This window comes from Manis pentadactyla, chromosome 10 (assembly GCF_030020395.1).
Source record: "Manis pentadactyla isolate mManPen7 chromosome 10, mManPen7.hap1, whole genome shotgun sequence".
NCBI lineage: Eukaryota > Metazoa > Chordata > Mammalia > Pholidota > Manidae > Manis > Manis pentadactyla.
The window spans coordinates 70,827,290-70,846,908 of NC_080028.1; the positions used below are offsets into that span (position 1 = coordinate 70,827,290).

Consider the following 19,619-nt stretch of genomic DNA (forward strand, 5'->3'; position numbering starts at 1 on the left):
ACACCTGGCAGGGGCTCGGAGCGCTCTTCCTCTCCAGCTGAAATTTCTTAAATTGGTACCAACGAGGTCATGTGGATAAAATGGAGGTTATCTTTGCCTGGAAAAGACCTTTCAAGAAAGTGCTCCCTACTAAACTTTCTCAACAAGGTAGCCTAACAGCTAGTAACTGACTTTTCATGTATTTTCATGGCATCTCCACAGCCCTACAGTAGGTATTCCCATTTCACAGCTCAATCAAGTGGAGCAGACAGGCTAGGTAATGCTCAAGGTCACAAAGCTGGTTAGAAAGAGAAACCAGCTCTGACACTGCGACACTGGTCACAGCAGACAATAGGATGGATCCTCGAGCTCCTACCCCAATCAAAAGCCTGTTTTTCAGTAAGAGGGACAGAAAATTCATTGGTTTCATGTAATTCCAAGATGTCAGGTTTTTTTCCCCATTGTTCTTTCAAAGTATGTAAAGTTTTTGAAGAAGTGTTTGTTTCTTTTGGACCAGTTCAAGCCTCAGTCACTCCCACCTGGGTGTGACCAAAGAGAGTCACTGACACTTCAGATGCACCTGGAAGCCACTCTCATCACTGACATGAAACTAATTTTTGAGCACTTGCAATCACACAAAAATGCAGTAAAATCTTTTGTGTTTTCTATTGCAAAATAGTGCATTAAAACACAGTAGATCAAAAAAAACACACAAATCAAAAGAACATTTGTGTGAGGTGCCTCTTTATTTGGGGTACCTCCCTTTATTGACATAAGAACAAAAGTTCCAGATTAACCATGTCATTGTTCTATTTTCACAATGGATTTTTTTGTTAAACCCCTTCGAAATTAAACAGGCTCATTGGTAAATACATCTTTTTACATTAAAACTATTTCCCAAGCCACAAAGACCCCACTCACTGTTAACTTCTGTGGACACATTTTCATTCATTTTATCCAGTATACAAAAACCCCACCCTTTTCTCAGCAGTTAAAAAGGAAGAACCTAAAGGTTCCACCAAGTCACCAAAAGAAAATCACCAATATCCAAAACTTTTTAAAGCAATAAAAATGTTTTCCAAAAACGTATTTACAGACTGAAATTCGAATCCTACATTGCCACCAATATAATTATACAAGAGCATACAAAGCCCTACGAAAGAGAAATTATTTCATTACAAAATATTTGTGATCAAGAAAAATACTGCCTGCCTTTAAATAAATAGGAAAAGTGGTAGAAAAATAAATATGTTTAAAGATGTCCATTTGAACAAGTAACAAAGAAGTACACAAATAAGAATGAAGCTAAAATGTACATGAACTTCAAAATGACTCTTAGCAGTGCCTGCACAAATTCGTTATAAAGCGAGGTTGTTTAGACTCCTCTCCCTCAGTGTTTAGTTATAAAAATACAAAAAGAGCCCTGCCAGAGGAGGACTTCACTAAGCAGAAATCCACGACAGGAATAGTAGATGGAGACAGCAACTGTAACCTCAGCCTCTTGTTGCCGCCTAAACCATCCCACCAAATACCCTAAAATACCCACCCCACCACCATCTGTGAAGAAATTCTCAAGATGACCAACTGATTCTAATTAAATAAGAAAAAAAATTCAGTGTAACATTCCACTTCAAACAGCAAGCAGTTGCAGTTCTTACAGCACTACTGGGAACCTCCAGGTACAATATTGTGTACTGGCCCATAAAAGCTCTACCGCACTTTCAGTCAACATGAATTCCATTTACCTGGAACTCCATTTTTCTTTAAATTCATTTTTATACTCACCCATGTACAGTTTGTCCAATTCTGTTTCTCTAAATCCTCTCTCTTCCCTCCAGGCTTTTTATTGACTCTGAAGTCCCAGGAGATGTCCTTCAGTGCCAGCTCCAACTTTCAGCATCTGGGACCAGCCCTGGCCATCCCCCTTCTCTTTTCCCCTTTCCTCCTGTCCACTCTGCACCCCACTGCCACCCCGAAGCCAGGTACAGTAACAGAGGAGGGTAAACAATGTATTCAAAACAAACTCATGCTAAAGACTTCAAATAGTGTCCTAGAGGATTTTTCACAGAAATCAAATCAACAAAGACCTGTAACAATGGCTGACAAAAACCTATTTTAAAAATGCAATCTTTTAAAATAGGGTCTTGCCAGTATTACAAATTTCACAATTATTATGTCAAAAAGCTGTAACACAGAATGTATGCATTAAACAAACAGACCAAGTCTTCAGCAGTCATCATCAGTTACACTGTAAAACAGTGCACACTGAAAAGATATTCAGTCTTTTCCTTTTGTTTGTATGGGAGCAAAAAGGAAAAACCAAAAACCCAAACATGTCTGTACAGACACCAGAGTAGGTCTGACTTGGAAGCAGGACGCCTGTACTCACTCCAGTTCAATGTGAAGATCAAACAGTAGGACTCCTGGTCCTGCAGGGCCAGATGGGGAAGAATGTTTGTTTCAGTCACAGATCCTCACGGTTAGAGGGGACTGGTCTGGCAGGTATAACACGGGTGGGGAGCCCACACTACTTGAAGGACTTTGGAAATGTGTGTCAAAGGAGGTGGGTGTAATCCCAACTTCGCCTTTTAAAAAATCATCATCTTCATCTTCCACCACCTCCTGTGTAAAGAACAGAGATGATCAAAAAAGATCACAAGTGGCAGTTTGAAAAGCTTTCAAGAATGCTTCTCCTCAGGAATGTGCTCCTTCTGGGAAGATGAGGGTGAAGGAAATAAATTGTCAAATGCTTCCCCTAATGTACTTCTTTATTAGGAATCACCCACACAATTGCTCATCACACACTATTTAAAGTCTAATTTTTTTTAACAGATTTTAATCTCAAGGAGGGCTGGTAACATGCTATTCCATCCTTGCTTAATGTTATAACCTCTGTATCTACCAACATGTGAATGAACGAATGATTCCCTCCAAATGCAAAATGTAAAGACAAAAAATGAACATTTGAATGATTCCTTATGAAAAAGGAGATGGGCACATTAAAGCTGCCTTTATAATAAGGAATAAATGTGCCACCTAGAAACGGATGTGACATTTTTTATCGGATTCTAATTCTCTTCTCCGGCAGTTAGCTCCACCTGACAGGCACTGGAGGGTGAACTGCAGGCCTGGGTCTTCACCACCTACTCCTGAAGGATACAAAATTAATGTTAACTTCAGGGATGATTTCCTCACGAGTAAATCTGAGATTGTTACTTGGTGGTAATGATCAAGTGATAAAGATCTAAACTTGCTGAGCTGATGCTTAATTAACCTTCATTTCCCTAAGTCAGCTTGTGATGTGTCTGGTTTAAACAATTCATGAAAAACCCAGAACTTCTTTCCACAAGAACATAACCTGAATTTGGAAGTTTGTAAAGGCAGAATTTAAAAATGTATTTTGTAAGTGTAACACTGCTATTTACTATCTGACTATGATCCATAACCTCATTGGAGATCCCCAGAAGTGTGTTCAATCACAAATTTACCTGTTTAATGGGTTTCTTAAACTCCTGAAGCTCTTCTGCGCTCATGTCTTCCCATATCTGATAAATAGGATCAATGAACTTCTTTGACCTGTCAACAAAGATCAAAATAAAGGTAAATACTACAGCGAAAGTCAGAAGACGTTTAGCTCTTTTCTCACAAGACCTACTCCCCAAAATGATGAAGGAAAACTATGGTTCAAATAAGAATGGTGCCAACATACATACACTCACAGACAGAGAATTAAAACTACTATTTCTCATCTTTTCATTTTAAGTGAAATTATTTTTCAACTTTGCAAAGACTGACAGTGAGTTACAATATGCCCAAATGAAAATGAAATTCTGGAAATTCTTTTTTTATATTCCTATAGTAATTTACTAAAAATAAGTGGGAAAAAAGACCAATCTGGTTTCACTCAACCAAGACTTGGGGGACCAGATAGTCTCAAACAGTCATATTATTAATTAAAAACTGTGATAAGAATCTTGCCTCCTTATAGAAATGCAAAGTTAAGCCTGGCTTGGTGATTTTTCAGAATTACCCATCCAGATACAAGACTGGTTTTTGTTTACCCTGTACAACAGTAAGGGATGTGGTCTCCAGCAGAGAGAATGAGTCACCTGGCAGAGCCATGAATAGGCAGCACCCTCCCTCCCTATCTGGGCACCTCTATCCCCAGCCCCTTAATATGTTTAAGGAAAAACAAGAAGTAAATGAAAGCCCTTGGCGTCAATCTGAGTGCCCACTGAGGCAGAGATCGGCAAACCCAAGCATGCCCATGGCACTCAGCAGCCTCTGATGGCACGCACTGCTTCAGGCCCGGGAAACGTGCAAGGAGACCATGAGAAGCGAATAAACAAATTCCAATCTTGGGAAAAGCAAACACACGGATTTAAATTCACCACCAACAGGTTGACTGTCTAAGAGTACCTACCTCTTAAGCACACAAGGATCAAAGGGGAAGAAGGTGTCAAGCGGGTTTGTGCAGGTTTGCACCAAGTCCCCTCCAGCTGTACTTCTAATAACTGGCAGCATCTGGCGATTGTTCTTCTCAATGATAGTGTAACAGAAGACTAGCTGGTATTTACTGTAAAACAACACCACCAACACAAACAGTGATTCAGACGCTGGAGTTACTCTGCCATGGACATGGCTGTTTGTCAACTATACTGACCACAGAGATATCGCCCAACATAACCAGCATGAGAGAAAATAACAGACAGCAAGCAGAAGAGAATGCTTTTAGGGCACTACTCCCTAGGCCTGCTGTTTACAAGTCTGCTAAGGATAAAGAAAATATGGCTATCACCTTAAGAATATGAGAGTAGGCATAGATGAATGAATAAAAAACGTGGTACACATACACAATGGAAGAAAACAAATCCTACCTTTTCATTGACATGGATGGAGCTAGAGGGTATTATGCTCAGTGAAATAAGCCAGGCGGAAAAAGACAAGTACCAAATGATTTCCCTCATTTGTAGGGCATAACAAAAAAAAACAAACTGAAGGAACAAAAGAGCAGCAGACTCACAGACTCCAAGAAGGGACTAGCAGTTACCAAAGGGGAGGGGTGTGGGAGGGAGAAGGGGATTCAGGGGTATTATGATTGGTGCACATGGTGTGTGGGGGGTCACGGGGAAGACAGTATAGCTCAGAGAAGACAAGTAATGACTCTGTGGCATCTTACTACACTCATGGACAGTGACTTCAATGGGGTATGTGGGGGACTTGATAATATGGGTGAATGTAATACCCACAATGTTTTTCATGTGAAACCTTCATAAGAGTGTATATCAATGATACCTTAATAAAAAAAAAAAAAGAATATGAGAGTGGGCTTAGAGTATTAATAGGCACAACTCACTAAAAATTAATGTGTTCAAGGCAAAATTCTTAGCTTGCAAAACTATACAGCTGACTTATTTATTTTTACTGTTTGTGAGGGAATCGGGGTTGGTGACAATGGGACTCAGGATATATACTGTGAGGAGATAGTGGCTGTTGAAGAAATAGGACTGTAATGAGGGAGAGACATGGGATGACTGAGTCACAGGCTCAGAAAATGGCAAAGAAAGGAACAGGCATAGTGAGGGAATGCTGTTAAACGGACTGAAGAACTCGTAATAAAAACCAAGAGGACGATTACACTCAGTTCTGCTGGCGGCCACCTCCTATGACCTAGTGTGAAAGATCACTCACTGGACGGCTTCTCTGAGAGGAGGGATTAGCCCACTTCAGCCACGCCCTACCTCCCACCTCCCACCCATGGGATCCATTCCAGATTTGCTCTCAGATCACAACTGCAATTTCAAGCAACAGAAGTCGATTGCTATTTCATCAGCCAAGGATCATATTTGACTCCTCACTCCTGGTGGGAAGGTAAACTGGCAGAACCTCACTGGATTACAATTTGCAATGACTGATAAAGCTGAAGCTGTGCATGTCCCTCCAGCCTAGCAGCTCCATTTCTGGGTGACAGGACACACAACAGTGTGACTCCGCTGCTGTCCCCAATGCTGGGAAACAAACACAGCATGACTCCCAGCGAAGAGTCAAGGAACAATAACCAGCAGAGCATCACGCAGCAGTTCCAGTCAGAACACAGCTGCGTGAGTCAGTATGAATCTCCTCCGACTGTCAGGGAAGCAAAGGCAGCAGATACAGACATGAATCCACAAGCCCCTGGGCACAAACCTTCATTTCCATCTCTTATGCCCAGTCTCCCATCTCACCCCAACCTCTGCTGCTAACCCCAACCCCAAATCTAGAGCCCCTAGGACCAGTCTGCTCATCAACTGCACCCCTCTACTTGGGGTGCCTCTGCTTTGCTTCATCCGTTCCTACTCCTGCCTGCCTTCCTGCAACACACGGGCATCTTTCACCACTGAAGGCTACTGCTTGTTGGTTTATTCCTTTTCTTAATTCTTTATTATCATTTGTGAGATCTCAGGAGAAACAGAAATACCCTGAATTAGGGGCCCATCAAAGAAAAAATAAGCTTGCAGAATGAGAGCAGCAAGCTGTCTAAAGGGAACTAAGAGATGAAAGAATTATTTTTGTCTTCTAGTAGAACAGACTCATATCTGTTGAAGATTTTAAGCTATGATCCTATCCTGACAATCCTGATTAAATGCTCAAGGTCTCCATTTCACTTTCTACTTGAAGCAGAATAATCAGTGAATGCTCACAAAGGAGCCAGTCTGCCTGCATTCAAACTTTAGCTTTGCACAGTCTAGCTGACTTCACCCAAGTCATCTTACCTCTCTGTGCCTCCATCTTCCACTTATAAACAGGGCTTAACAACAGAGTCAGAGGATTGTGTTGTTTAACACACAGAGGATTGTGTGTGTAACAACAGAGAACAGAGGATTAAGTGAGTTCTGGGAAAAGTGCTTAGAACTGTACTGAGCACACAGTAAATGCTATGCATTAGCTATAGCTACAAAGCCTGCAGTAATTTGGCCCTCACAAGACCAATCTCCTATTGTTGTATATTTCTCTCAAGTCCAGTCTATTTTTATTATTATCACAGGAGTCACTCTAATAAACACCTTTGTGTTGTACCTCTCAGCTTACTAGTTGCCTTACCTATTTCAAAGTACCTAGGCTTCTGTTGAATTACTCTCTTTGGATAAAGAGTAGTAGCATTTCTAATACCACCAAAGTATTAAGGACAATCGTTTCACTGCACTTTCCTGCAGTTATTGGGTTATTGATTCTTAAATGTTCATTATTAATTTTATTGAATAATTTCACAGAAACTTAATGGAATTTTACAATGCTAATACTAACATAAATTTACTTTAAGTAACTTCTACCAGTAAAGAACAAATAATTTACCTTGTGATTGCAGCAAAAAAGTTAACCACTGAAGGCAGGCAAATCTTCAGAGGATTTAGTTGGCTCATCACTATACGTTCAAAATTGAGACTCTGAAGGTATCTCAAACCTTTGATTAAATCAAGATTTTTTTTTTTAAGTTACAAACATAAACAGTCTAGGATCTCTTTAAGCAACATTGTTTCACACACTAAAAAAAGGATTTTAAAAAAGTTATTCGCAGAAATGCTTTAAACAAAGGTCCACATAGACAGTCACACAATGTAGATCCCAGAAGAACATACTAGGCTTACCCACATTCATTTATGACTAACTGAACTTTTCTAAAGAAACAGTTTATTCCATTAAAGACCCAGGAAGAAGCACACACTCCTAGTGGGCTATAAGCTTATGACAATCTGGAATTCAGGTATTTGTAAGCTCAGCATATGCTGAGTTTATAGAGGAAAAAGAAAGACCATGTGATTTGATTTCACCCAACAATCATGAAATCACTAAGAAGTTGAAGCAACAAAGTGAGTCTCCATTCCCTAGAGGTAAAGACAGTACAATTTTGAATTTCTCCTCCTTGAATTCCATATATATATATATATATATATGTATGTATGTATATGCCAAACTGGCAAGCAAAATTAGCAAGACTGGAATATCTTAAAATATTAGTGAAGTTGAGCATGTTTTTTAAGTATGCATTAGTTTTTTTTTTTTTCAGGGTTTTTTAAATAAGGAAACTATGGAGGTAAAAGAAAAATTAGACAGATCCCACTGCCCTGGAGCTAATTATTACACTTGTCTCCCAGATCAGTAAAACAAAGGTGCATATTTATTTTAAGAGTTAAGCAAAGTTGTGCTCAAGTATATTTTCTCAGGAGATTCTCTGATGTACATTTTGATAACAATAACTAAAAACAGGATAATGCCATGGCTTGCAAGAAACATACTCTCTTTACCTAAGACTCAACATTTATACAAAGAAAAGCAGAGATCTTACTTACCGTGTGATAAAACCTTGTCCTACTACTAGTTCACACAATTGATTTTAACCCCTTATCTTTTTAAAAAGTATATGGGACATAAGTAAATACAGGTGACCCTTGAACAACATGGGTTTGAACTGTGTGGGTCCACTTATACAAGGATTTCTTTTTCTTTTTTTTCACTGATATACAGTCTTACCTTGGTTTCAAGTATACAACAGAGTGTTCAACAGTGTCCCATATGAGGATTTTTTTCAATAAATATATTGGAAAAATTTTTGGAGATTTGCAACAATTTGAAAAACATTTTAATTTCTCTAGCTTACTTTACTGTAAGAATACAGTATATAATACATGTGACATATAAAGTATGTGCTAATAAACTGTATGTTATTATTAAGGCCTCTAGTCAATAGCACGCTATTCTTAGTTAACTTTTTGGGAAGTCAAAAAAGTTGTATTTAGATCTTCAACTGAGTGAGGCAGGGGTCGGCACCCCTAACCCCCATGTTGTGTCAAGGGTCAACGTATAATACAACTGTATTACGTATAATACAACTGAAACATACAAGTTTCGGTTCAGAGTTATGGTTCTCAACTCAAGAGGACATCTGGCAGTCTCTGGGGCCAGTTTCAGCTGTCACAACAGAAGGCAGGGAGAGGTGCTACTGGAGTCTAGTGAGTAGAGGGCAAGGGATGCAGCTGGCCATCCTACCACACAGGCAGCCCCCACCACAAGGGATGATCCACCCAAAATGTCAGCAGTGCAGAGGTTTGAAACGCTAGGGGAAACTGCCTATTAAACCACTTGAATTATTCATGAAAACAAAACAATTTAACTGAGATTGTTCCTGGGGACTATCTTCAACTAAAATGCACTAACCCACTAAACAAGCTTCATTTGGTAAATCTGAATTATATAAACAATCCTTAGAAAACAGCAAAACTGAGTTTTTAAATAATTTCTTCAGTTAACTCTTTAGATTGAGGGGCTTAACTGTTATGGCCACATGCTTTAGAGTTGTCTTCACCTGGTTTCAACTTCTTACCCTGCCAACAGATTGCTTCCCACACTTTGGTCTCCTCTGTAAGGCAGGAATGGCACTGTCCATCACTGGGCAGTTCCAAGAGCAAGGCGGGGTGTGCAGAAAGCTCTGAGCACCCTGCAGACACAGAGCAAGTGCTCAGCCTCCGCTATGAAGAGTGCCTTCCCATGTGACAGTTACTCTAGAAAGGGCACACTCAGCCTCCAATCACCCACTGCTAAAGAGGTGGCTTCCGGTCATTCTAGGAGCATGTAAATTGCTGGAAGTTATCTGTAAAAGTTCCAGTGCATGTGCAGTTCTCTACCTCCTTAGGTTCCATCAAATTCTCAGGAAAGTAATGAATCCCCATTCTACAAGGTGACTAGTCTACAAGGAAAATCCAGTTCCCACCCATCAATTCCAAATCACTGACCTTCTTTCAGGTTTCCACTTAAAAGCTGCTTGTGTTTAAAAACAAAAGTGTAGAATACAGCTTGGCAGGCTGAATAAAATGGTCCATGGAGAGCAACATCACAAAATGCCTTTGTTCCTGAATCTTGGTTATTAAGGTATATGTGCAGCCAGTTAACCAGAAGATCTAGGCATGACTTTACAGTACTAGAGAAAAAAAAAATTCAGGTCAACTTCACTTGCTTCATAAAAAAGTCAGAGTGACATCAAAACACACAATTGGAGAGGGGGGCGCAAGATGGCGGCGTGAGTAGAGCAGCGGAAATCTCCTCCCAAAACCACATATATCTATGAAAATATAACAAAGACAACCCTTCCTAGAATAAAGACCAGAGGACACAGGACAATATCCAGACCACATCCGCACCTGAGAGAATCCAGCGCCTCGCGAAGGGGGTAAGATACAAGCCCCGGCCCCGCGGGAGCCGAGCGCCCCTCCCCCCAGCTCCGGGCGGGAGAAGAGCAGGTAGAGAGGGAGGGAGACGGAGCCCGGGGCTGCCGAACACCCAGCCCCAGCCATCCGGGCCAGAGTGCAGGGCCCTCGATACTGGGAAAACAGGGCAGCAAGAACAGTGAGCAGGCACTGGAGGCTGGGCGACAGAGGACATAAGAAAAGCGCGCGACTATTTTTTTTTTTTGCTTTTTTGCTGTTTTGTTTTGGCGAGCGCTTTTTGGAAGTCTTAAAGGGATAGGGACCCCAATACGAGGGAAACAGGGCAGAAAGACCGGTGAGCAGAGGCCTGAGGCTGGCACCGGAGAATAAAGAAAAACGAACGACCACCTTTTTTTTCTTTTTTTTTAATTTAAAAAAATTTTTTTCGGTGGTCGTTGTTTTGTTTTGGCGGGTGCTTTTTGGAAGTCTTAAAGGGGCAGGGCGGGTCACTTAATCCAGAGGTAGGGAATCCGGGATCTCTGGGCACCCTAACCCCTGGGCTGCAGGGAGCAGAGAGGCCCCTTACAGAGATAAATAGCCTCCCAGCAGCTCCTGCTCCAACCCGACTCCACCATTTTGGAGTAGCTGCCCGAGCTAGGCCACGCCCTCAGCAACAGCGGAGATTAACTCCATAGCAGCCGGGCAGGAAGCACAAACCCTGTCTGCGCGCAGCACAAGCCACTAGAGGTCGCTGTTCTCCCAGGAGAGGAGGGCCACAAACCAACAAGAAAGGAAGTCCTTCCAGCCGTGACTCGTCCCAGTTCTGCAGACTATTCCTATCACCATGAAAAGGCAAAGCTACAGGCAGACAAAGATCACAGAGACAACACCAGAGAAGGAGACAGACCTAATCAGTCTTCCTGAAAAAGAATTCAAAATAAGAATCATAAACATGCTGACAGAGATGCAGAGAAATACGCAAGAGAAATGGGATGAAGTCCGGAAGGAGATCACAGATGCCAGAAAGGAGATCACAGAAATGAAACAAACTCTGGAAGGGTTTATAAGCAGAAAGGATAGAATGCAAGAGGCCATTGATGGAATTGAAATCAGAGAACAGGAACGCATAGAAGCTGACATAGAGAGAGACAAAAGGATCTCCAGGAATGAAACAATATTAAGAGAACTGTGTGACCAATCCAAAAGGAACAATATCCATATTATAGGGGTCCCAGAAGAAGAAGAGAGAGGAAAAGAGATGGAAAGTATCTTAGAAGAAATAATTGCTGAAAACCCCCACACTGGGGGAGGAAATAATTGAACAGACCACGGAAATACACAGAACCCCGAACAGAAAGGATCCAAGAAGGGCAACACCAAGACACATAATAATTAAAATGGCAAAGATCAAGGACAAGGAAAGAGTGTTAAAGGCAGCTAGAAAGAAAAAGGTGACCTATAAAGGGAAACCCATCAGGCTAACGTCAGATTTCTCAACAGAAACCCTACAGGCCAGAAGAGAATGGCATGATATATTTAATACAATGAAACAGAAGGGCCTTGAACCAAGGATACTGTATCCAGCACGACTATCATTCAAATATGATGGTGGGATTAAACAATTCCCAGACAAACAAAAGCTGAGGGAATTTGCTTTCCACAAACCACCTCTACAGAACATCTTACAGGGACTGCTCTAGATGGGAACACTCCTAGAAAGAGCACAGCACAAAACACCCAACATATGAAGAATCGAGGAGGAGGAACAAGAAGGGAGAGAAGAAAAGAATCTCCAGACAGTGTATATAACACCTCAATAAGCGAGCTAAGTTAGGCAGTAAGATACTAAAGAGGCTAACCTTGAACCTTTGGTAACCACGAATTTAAAGCCTGCAATGGCAATAGGTACATATCTTTCAACAGTCACCCTAAATGTTAATGGGTTGAATGCACCAATCAAAAGACACAGAGTAACAGAATGGATAAAAAAGCAAGACCCATCTATACGCTGCTTACAAGAAACTCACCTCAAACCCAAAGACATGTACAGACTAAAAGTCAAGGGATGGAAAAACATATTTCAAGCAAACAACAGTGAGAAGAAAGCAGGGGTTGCAGTACTAGTATCAGACAAAATAGACTTCAAAACAAAGAAAGTAACAAGAGATAAAGAAGGACACTACATAATGATAAAGGGCTCAGTCAAACAAGAGGATATAACCATTCTAAATATATATGCACCCAACACAGGAGCACCAGCATATGTGAAACAAATACTAACAGAACTAAAGGGGGATATAGACTGCAATGCATTCACTCTAGGAGACTTTAACACACCACTCACCCCAAAGGATAGATCCACTGGGCAGAAAATAAGTAAGGACACGGAAGCACTGAACAACACAGTAGAGCAGATGGACCTAATAGACATCTACAGAACTCTACATCCAAAAGCAACAGGATACACATTCTTCTCAAGTGCACATGGAACATTCTCCAGAATAGACCACATACTAGGCCACAAAAAGAGCCTCAGAAAATTCCAAAAGATTGAAATCCTACCAACCAACTTTTCAGACCACAAAGGCATAAAACTAGAAATAAACTGTACAAAGAAAGTAAAGAGGCTCACAAACACATGGAGGCTTAACAACACGCTCCTAAATAATCAATGATCAATGACCAAATCAAAATGGAGATCCAGCAATATATGGAAACAAATGACAACAACAACACTAAGCCCCAACTTCTGTGGGACACAGCAAAAGCAGTCTTAAGAGGAAAGTATATAGCAATCCAAGCATATTTAAAAAAGGAAGAGCAATCCCAAATGAATGGTCTAATGTCACAATTATCGAAATTGGAAAAAGAAGAACAGATGAGGCCTAAGGTCAGCAGAAGGAGGGACATAATAAAGATCAGAGAAGAAATAAATAAAATTGAGAAGAATAAAACAATAGCAAAAATCAATGAAACCAAGAGCTGGTTCTTTGAGAAAATAAACAAAATAGATAAGCCTCTAGCCAGACTTATTAAGAAGAAAAGAGAGTCAACACAAATCAACAGTATCAGAAACGAGAAAGGAAAAATCACGACGGACCCCACAGAAATGCAAAGAATTATTGGAGAATACTATGAAAACCTATATGCTAACAAGCTGGGAAACCTAGGAGAAATGGACAACTTCCTAGAAAAATATAACCTTCCAAGATTGACCCAGGAAGAAACAGAAAATCTAAACAGACCAATTACCAGCAACGAAATTGAAGCGGTAATCAAAAAACTACCAAAGAACAAAACCCCCGGGCCAGATGGATTTACCTCGGAATTTTATCAGACATACAGGGAAGACATAATACCCATTCTCCTTAGAGTTTTCCAAAAAATAGAGGAGGAGGGGATACTCCCAAACTCATTCTATGAAGCTAATATCACCCTAATACCAAAACCAGGCAAAGACCCCACCAAAAAAGAAAACTACAGACCAATATCCCTGATGAACGTAGATGCAAAAATACTCAACAAAATATTAGCAAACCGAATTCAAAAATACATCAAAAGGATCATACACCATGGCCAAGTGGGATTCATCCCAGGGATGCAAGGATGGTACAACATTCGAAAGTCCATCAACATCATCCACCACATCAACAAAAAGAAAGACAAAAACCACATGATCATCTCCATAGATGCTGAAAAAGCATTTGACAAAGTTCAACATCCATTCATGTTAAAAACTCTCAGCAAAATGGGAATAGAGGGCAAGTACCTCAACATAATAAAGGCCATCTATGATAAACCCACAGCCAACATTATATTGAACAGCGAGAAGCTGAAAGCATTTCCTCTGAGATCGGGAACTAGACAGGGATGCCCACTCTCTCCACTGTTATTTAACATAGTACTGGAGGTCCTAGCCACGGCAATCAGACAAAATAAAGAAATACAAGGAATCCAGATTGGTAAAGAAGAAGTTAAACTGTCACTATTTGCAGATGACATGATACTGTACATAAAAAACCCTAAAGACTCCACCCCAAAATTACTAGAACTGATATCGGAATACAGCAAAGTTGCAGGATACAAAATCAACACACAGAAATCTGTGGCTTTCCTATATACTAACAATGAACCAACAGAGAGAGAAATCAGGAAAACAACTCCATTCACAATTGCATCAAAAAAAATAAAATACCTAGGAATAAACCTAACCAAAGAAGTGAAAGACTTATATTCTGAAAACTACAAGTCACTCTTAAGAGAAATTAAAGGGGACACTAACAGATGGAAACTCATCCCATGCTCGTGGCTAGGAAGAATTAATATCGTTAAAATGGCCATCCTGCCCAAAGCAATATACAGATTTGATGCAATCCCTATGAAACTACCAGCAACATTCTTCAATGAACTGGAACAAATAATTCAAAAATTCATATGGAAACATCAAAGACCCCGAATAGCCAAAGCAATCCTGAGAAAGAAGAATAAAGTAGGGGGGATCTCACTCCCCAACTTCAAGCTCTACTATAAAGCCATAGTAATCAAGACAATTTGGTACTGGCACAAGAGCAGAGCCACAGATCAATGGAACAGACTAGAGAATCCAGACATTAACCCAGACATATATGGTCAATTAATATTTGATAAAGGAGCCATGGACATACAATGGCGAAATGACAGTCTCTTCAACAGGTGGTGCTGGCAAAACTGGACAGCTACATGTAGGAGAATGAAACTGGACCATTGTCTAACCCCATATACAAAAGTAAACTCAAAATGGATCAAAGACCTGAATGTAAGCCATGAAACCATTAAACTCTTGGAAGAAAACATAGGCGAAAACCTCTTAGACATAAACATGAGTGACCTCTTCTTGAACATATCTCCCCGGGCAAGGAAAACAACAGCAAAAATGAGTAAGTGGGACTATATTAAGCTGAAAAGCTTCTATACAGCAAAAGACACCATCAATAGAACAAGAAGGATCCCTACAGTATGGGAGAATATATTTGAAAATGACACATCCGATAAAGGCTTGACGTCCAGAATATATAAGGAGCTCTCACGCCTCAACAAACAAAAAACAAATAACCCAATTAAAAAATGGGCAGAGGAACTGAACAGACAGTTCTCCAAAAAAGAAATACAGATGGCCAACAGACACATGAAAAGATGCTCCACATCGCTAATTATCAGAGAAATGCAAATTAAAACTACAATGAGGTATCACCTCACACCAGTAAGGATGGCTGCCATCCAAAAGACAAACAACAACAAATGTTGGCGAGGCTGTGGAGAAAGGGGAACCCTCCTACACTGCTGGTGGGAATGTAAGTTAGTTCAACCACTGTGGAAAGCAGTATGGAGGTACATCAAAATGCTCAAAACAGACTTACCATTTGACCCAGGAATTGCACTCCTAGGAATTTACCCTAAGAACGCAGCAATCAAGTTTGAGAAAGACAGATGCACCCCTATGTTTATTGCAGCACTATTTACAATAGCCAAGAATTGGAAGCAACCTAAATGTCCATCAATAGATGAATGGATAAAGAAGATGTGGTACATATACACAATGAAATACTACTCAGCCATAAGAAAAGGGCAAATCCAATCATTTGCAGCAACATGGATGGAGCTGGAGGGTATTATGCTCAGTGAAACAAGCCAAGCGGAGAAAGAGAAATACCAAATGATTTCACTTATCTGTGGAATATAAGAACAAAGGAAAAACTGAAGGAACAAAACAGCAGCAGAATCACAGAACTCAAGAATGGACTAACAGGTACCAAAGGGAAAGGGACTGGGGAGGATGGGTGGGTAGGGAGGGATAAGGGGGGGAGAAGTAGGGAGGTATTAAGATTAACATGCATGGGGGGGTAGGAGAAAAGGGAGGGCTGTACAACACAGAGAAGGCAAGTAGTGATTCTACAACATTTTGCTATGCTGATGGACAATGACTGTAAAGGGGTTTATAGGGGAGACCTGGTATAGGGGAGAGCCTATTAAGCATAATATTCGTCATGTAAGTGTAGATTAGTGATACCAAAAACAAAGAAAAAAAAAAAAAAGGGCAGTTCCTGTGTGGTAACCTCCAACGAGTTCTACACAAGGGTATAAAGGGCATATAAAAGTGTAGGCAAAGGGTCTGTTTGTGTTTATACAGAGGATCAAAGCCTAATTGGGCTACCCCAAAAATGAACTAAGATACGATATGAAAAAGAACTTCCAACATCAGCACTCTCGGGAAGACTCATGCCAGAAGATGATCATCAAAAAACCCCAACAAAGATCCACGCACTGCAACAGCTGTAGATGCACTCATCCCACCCGTTCCTGGACTTGCCATGGGAATGAGGAAGGAGATATCTAAGCTGGCCTGTGCATACAGTAAAACAACAAATTTGACTGGATCTATACTGTTGGAACTCAACCAAGAATTTGGAGAAGTGCAAATTGTACCGCTCCAAAGTCTTACAACTACAGACTATTTACTGTTAAAAGAACATATGGCATGTGAACAGTCCCCAGGAATGGGTTGTTTTAATTTGTCTGATTTCTCTCAGACTGTTCAAGTTCAGTTGGACAATATCCACCATGTCATAGATAAGTTTTCACAAATGCCTAAGGTGCCTAACTGGTTTTCTTGGTTTCACTGGAGATGGCTGGTAATTACAGATATGCTTTGGTTATGTAACTATACTCCTATTATGTTAATGTGTGTGCGCAATTTAAGTAGTAGCTTAAAACCTATTCATGCTGAAGTACTCTACAAGAAGATATGTCAAAGAAATAATCAATCTTCCCATGTTTTCTTCCGCCTGCTACTTCTACAGCTTTTCTTCTTCCTTCCTAATTACAACCCTTAAATAGAATTCGTGCCTCGTATCAAATTTACCGAGTATCATAATTCTTCCAAGTGGTAAAGATACCTCAAGACAAATGCTGGGCATAGAAGCCACAGGGCATAAATATGCAAAGATGTAAAAAGCTAACCTTTTCAAACAATAAGGCTTCCCTCTCACTTACCAACTTCACATTTCCCTGTATGGCCCCGGAAGATGACTGGTTAGCCAGAGACAGGTAAGATTCCTCAAGGGAGGAACAACCTAAGACAGGCACAGTCGCAGGGGGGCCATCAGGTGAGAAATTGGGGATCAACAGAGGTGAGGCTTAGAACCTCACCCCCCCTGTTCTGAGAGAAATCTTCTGCATACGTGGATGTTTTATTGCCCTGGTCTAGCTTGGATTAACACATAGTCTACAGGCACACACCTGATCATCTACATTTGCTCTCTTACAACACTAAACTGTTTTCTACCTTTACCTTGTATCTACCTACCACTTCAGCATTTTATTAAAAATAATAATAATAAAGAGAGAAATGTGGTATCCACATATAAATCAAGTATAAAAATCAAATGAGTATTCATATTTGAACTGACTGTTTAGAGTTCATAATGCATGAGCAAAACCGAAAGTTTCTGTGATGACTGCCCTTGTACTGTTCACTATGTAACTTATTCATTATGTAAGAATTTGTTCTCCATGTAAGAACTTGTTTGTTATGCCTCAGAAGATTGGAGACTGACGAAAATTAGGCTTGGGGTGGATTAATGATTGTGCATTGAGCATTGACTCCCCTATACAGAATTTTATTGTCGTTAACAACCATTTGATCAATAAATATGAGAGATGCCCTCACAAAAAAAAAAAAAAAAGGACAGACTTCCAATGGTAAAATAAATAAGTAACCAGGATGTAATGTATAGCATAAGGAATATAGTCAAGATATTGTAACAGCTTGGTAGGGTGATAGCTGGAACCTCGAATTATGTATATAAATGTTCTACCACTGTGTTGTACACTTGAAACTAATGTAATACTGTGCGTCAACTACCCTTCAATAAAAAATAATTATTTAAAAAAAACAAAAAAACACACAATTGTCTCTCATTACAAACCAAGAAAGGTCAGCCCATATTATCCGTGGGCAAAGAGGAGACACAAATGAAGGAGGAAAAAGGACAGGTGAGTAGGAAGACAGCCTTCTGATTAAAAGGCAGAGCACCCATAAAGACGCCTCAATTCCCAAGGTATTAAGATTATTTCTCCTTATCAACTCAAAAAGGCTTCTCCAATGGCCTCCAAGCTCTTGTAGGGAGTATGGCCAAAGAACAGGGTACGTTTACCAATGTTACAAGGGAAACACAGTCTGACTGATTTCACTATGCCCTATGGGATTCTGATTAAGTCCTGTGGTCAACCTTTTAGGACAGAATGGCTACACAGCTTTTAGTTGTTGCGGGTTTTTAATCGTATCCTTGCCTAAACATATCTTCATGGATCACAGGAAGAAACAGGCCCAGAGCTGACCTCCTAGATAGATCTTTCTATTACCTTTAAAGGGATTTGTTCTTCAGCTTTAACAGATACAACTGATTTGGAATGCAAATGAAAAATGACAAACCTATAAAAAGAATCAAAACAGTATACAACATTGTATAGTACCCATGAAGACAAACAGATCTTCATGTTCATGTGCAACCATACAGAACGGATGATAAAAGCTTTGCATATGAAGTCTAAAATCTAAAAAAGGAGACAATTTATTCCAAAATTGCCTCGTGGACGTACAATCATCCTGCAGAGAGTAGGGGAAGAGATTTTTTTTTTTTCACTTTAAAATCAGACCAAAGAAATAAGGCAGATATTTCTCTGACTTGTGAAGGTGCTATAATCTTTTCAAAGCACAACATGACAAAGAACTTAAAGATTAGATTACTTACATAAGAGGAATAAATTTAGCTCTTGCCAAAAAGCTTCCAATGTAATTTCCAGCAGCCTGCCTGATGATGGCAGGATTATTTGGATCCTGTAGTTTTTTCCAAAGATGTTCCAAAAATGCTTCTGCAAATCCCTATAAAAAGAGAAGGTGTTGGTCTGATCTTTTTTATGCTTAAAATATTCTGGCTATCAAAATCCTAAGGTTTTGATAGCTCACCAATATGGAAAGGTTCTAATATCTCAATTACGCTGCTAGATAAATAATGAGTAGTCATGATGGTTCTTATATTTTGAAACACCTTGAGACTATACTACTAAAAACAAAAGGCATCCCTCAATGTTAAATTAGCCAATGGATCCCCAAACTAGCCAGGCATCAAAAGCAACCACACAGATTCAGTACGTTTGTAACAAGGCTTTGAAATCTGCCTATTTTAAAAGCTGTACCAAGGGATTCTGACGGTTAGCCAGAACTGGAAACGTGATAATCCACGCTCACAAGGGAACCCTTCCTGCAGTACCTTTCACAGTGCAAAGTTTCCTTCCAGTCTTTGCACATAGTAAACCTAACCAGAAACAGAACTATGGATTCAAGTACAATCGGTGTTTAACTAATTATGCTGATCACAGAAGAAAGGACAGATTAGACTTCTTTTTAACAAAAAATATAACCTA

The 19,619-nt window shown here is 40.1% G+C and overlaps 1 protein-coding gene across 2 annotated transcripts in view; it reads right to left on the reverse strand.

The window, feature by feature from the left end:
• Positions 1 to 702: 702 nt before the first annotated feature.
• Positions 703 to 19,619, reverse strand: part of RRN3 (RRN3 homolog, RNA polymerase I transcription factor) — a 34,549-nt gene continuing 15,632 nt past the window's right edge. For both annotated transcript variants that reach the window (XM_036917885.2, XM_036917886.2), the window contains exons 13-18: positions 18,947 to 19,077; positions 9,747 to 9,931; positions 7,312 to 7,420; positions 4,403 to 4,555; positions 3,468 to 3,555; positions 703 to 2,601 (exon numbers count right to left, since the gene is read on the reverse strand). In XM_036917885.2, coding sequence (XP_036773780.2) covers positions 2,440 to 2,601; positions 3,468 to 3,555; positions 4,403 to 4,555; positions 7,312 to 7,420; positions 9,747 to 9,931; positions 18,947 to 19,077 — 828 coding nt within the window. In that variant the 3' untranslated portion in view covers positions 703 to 2,439. The remainder of the gene's footprint in view (positions 2,602 to 3,467; positions 3,556 to 4,402; positions 4,556 to 7,311; positions 7,421 to 9,746; positions 9,932 to 18,946; positions 19,078 to 19,619) is intronic.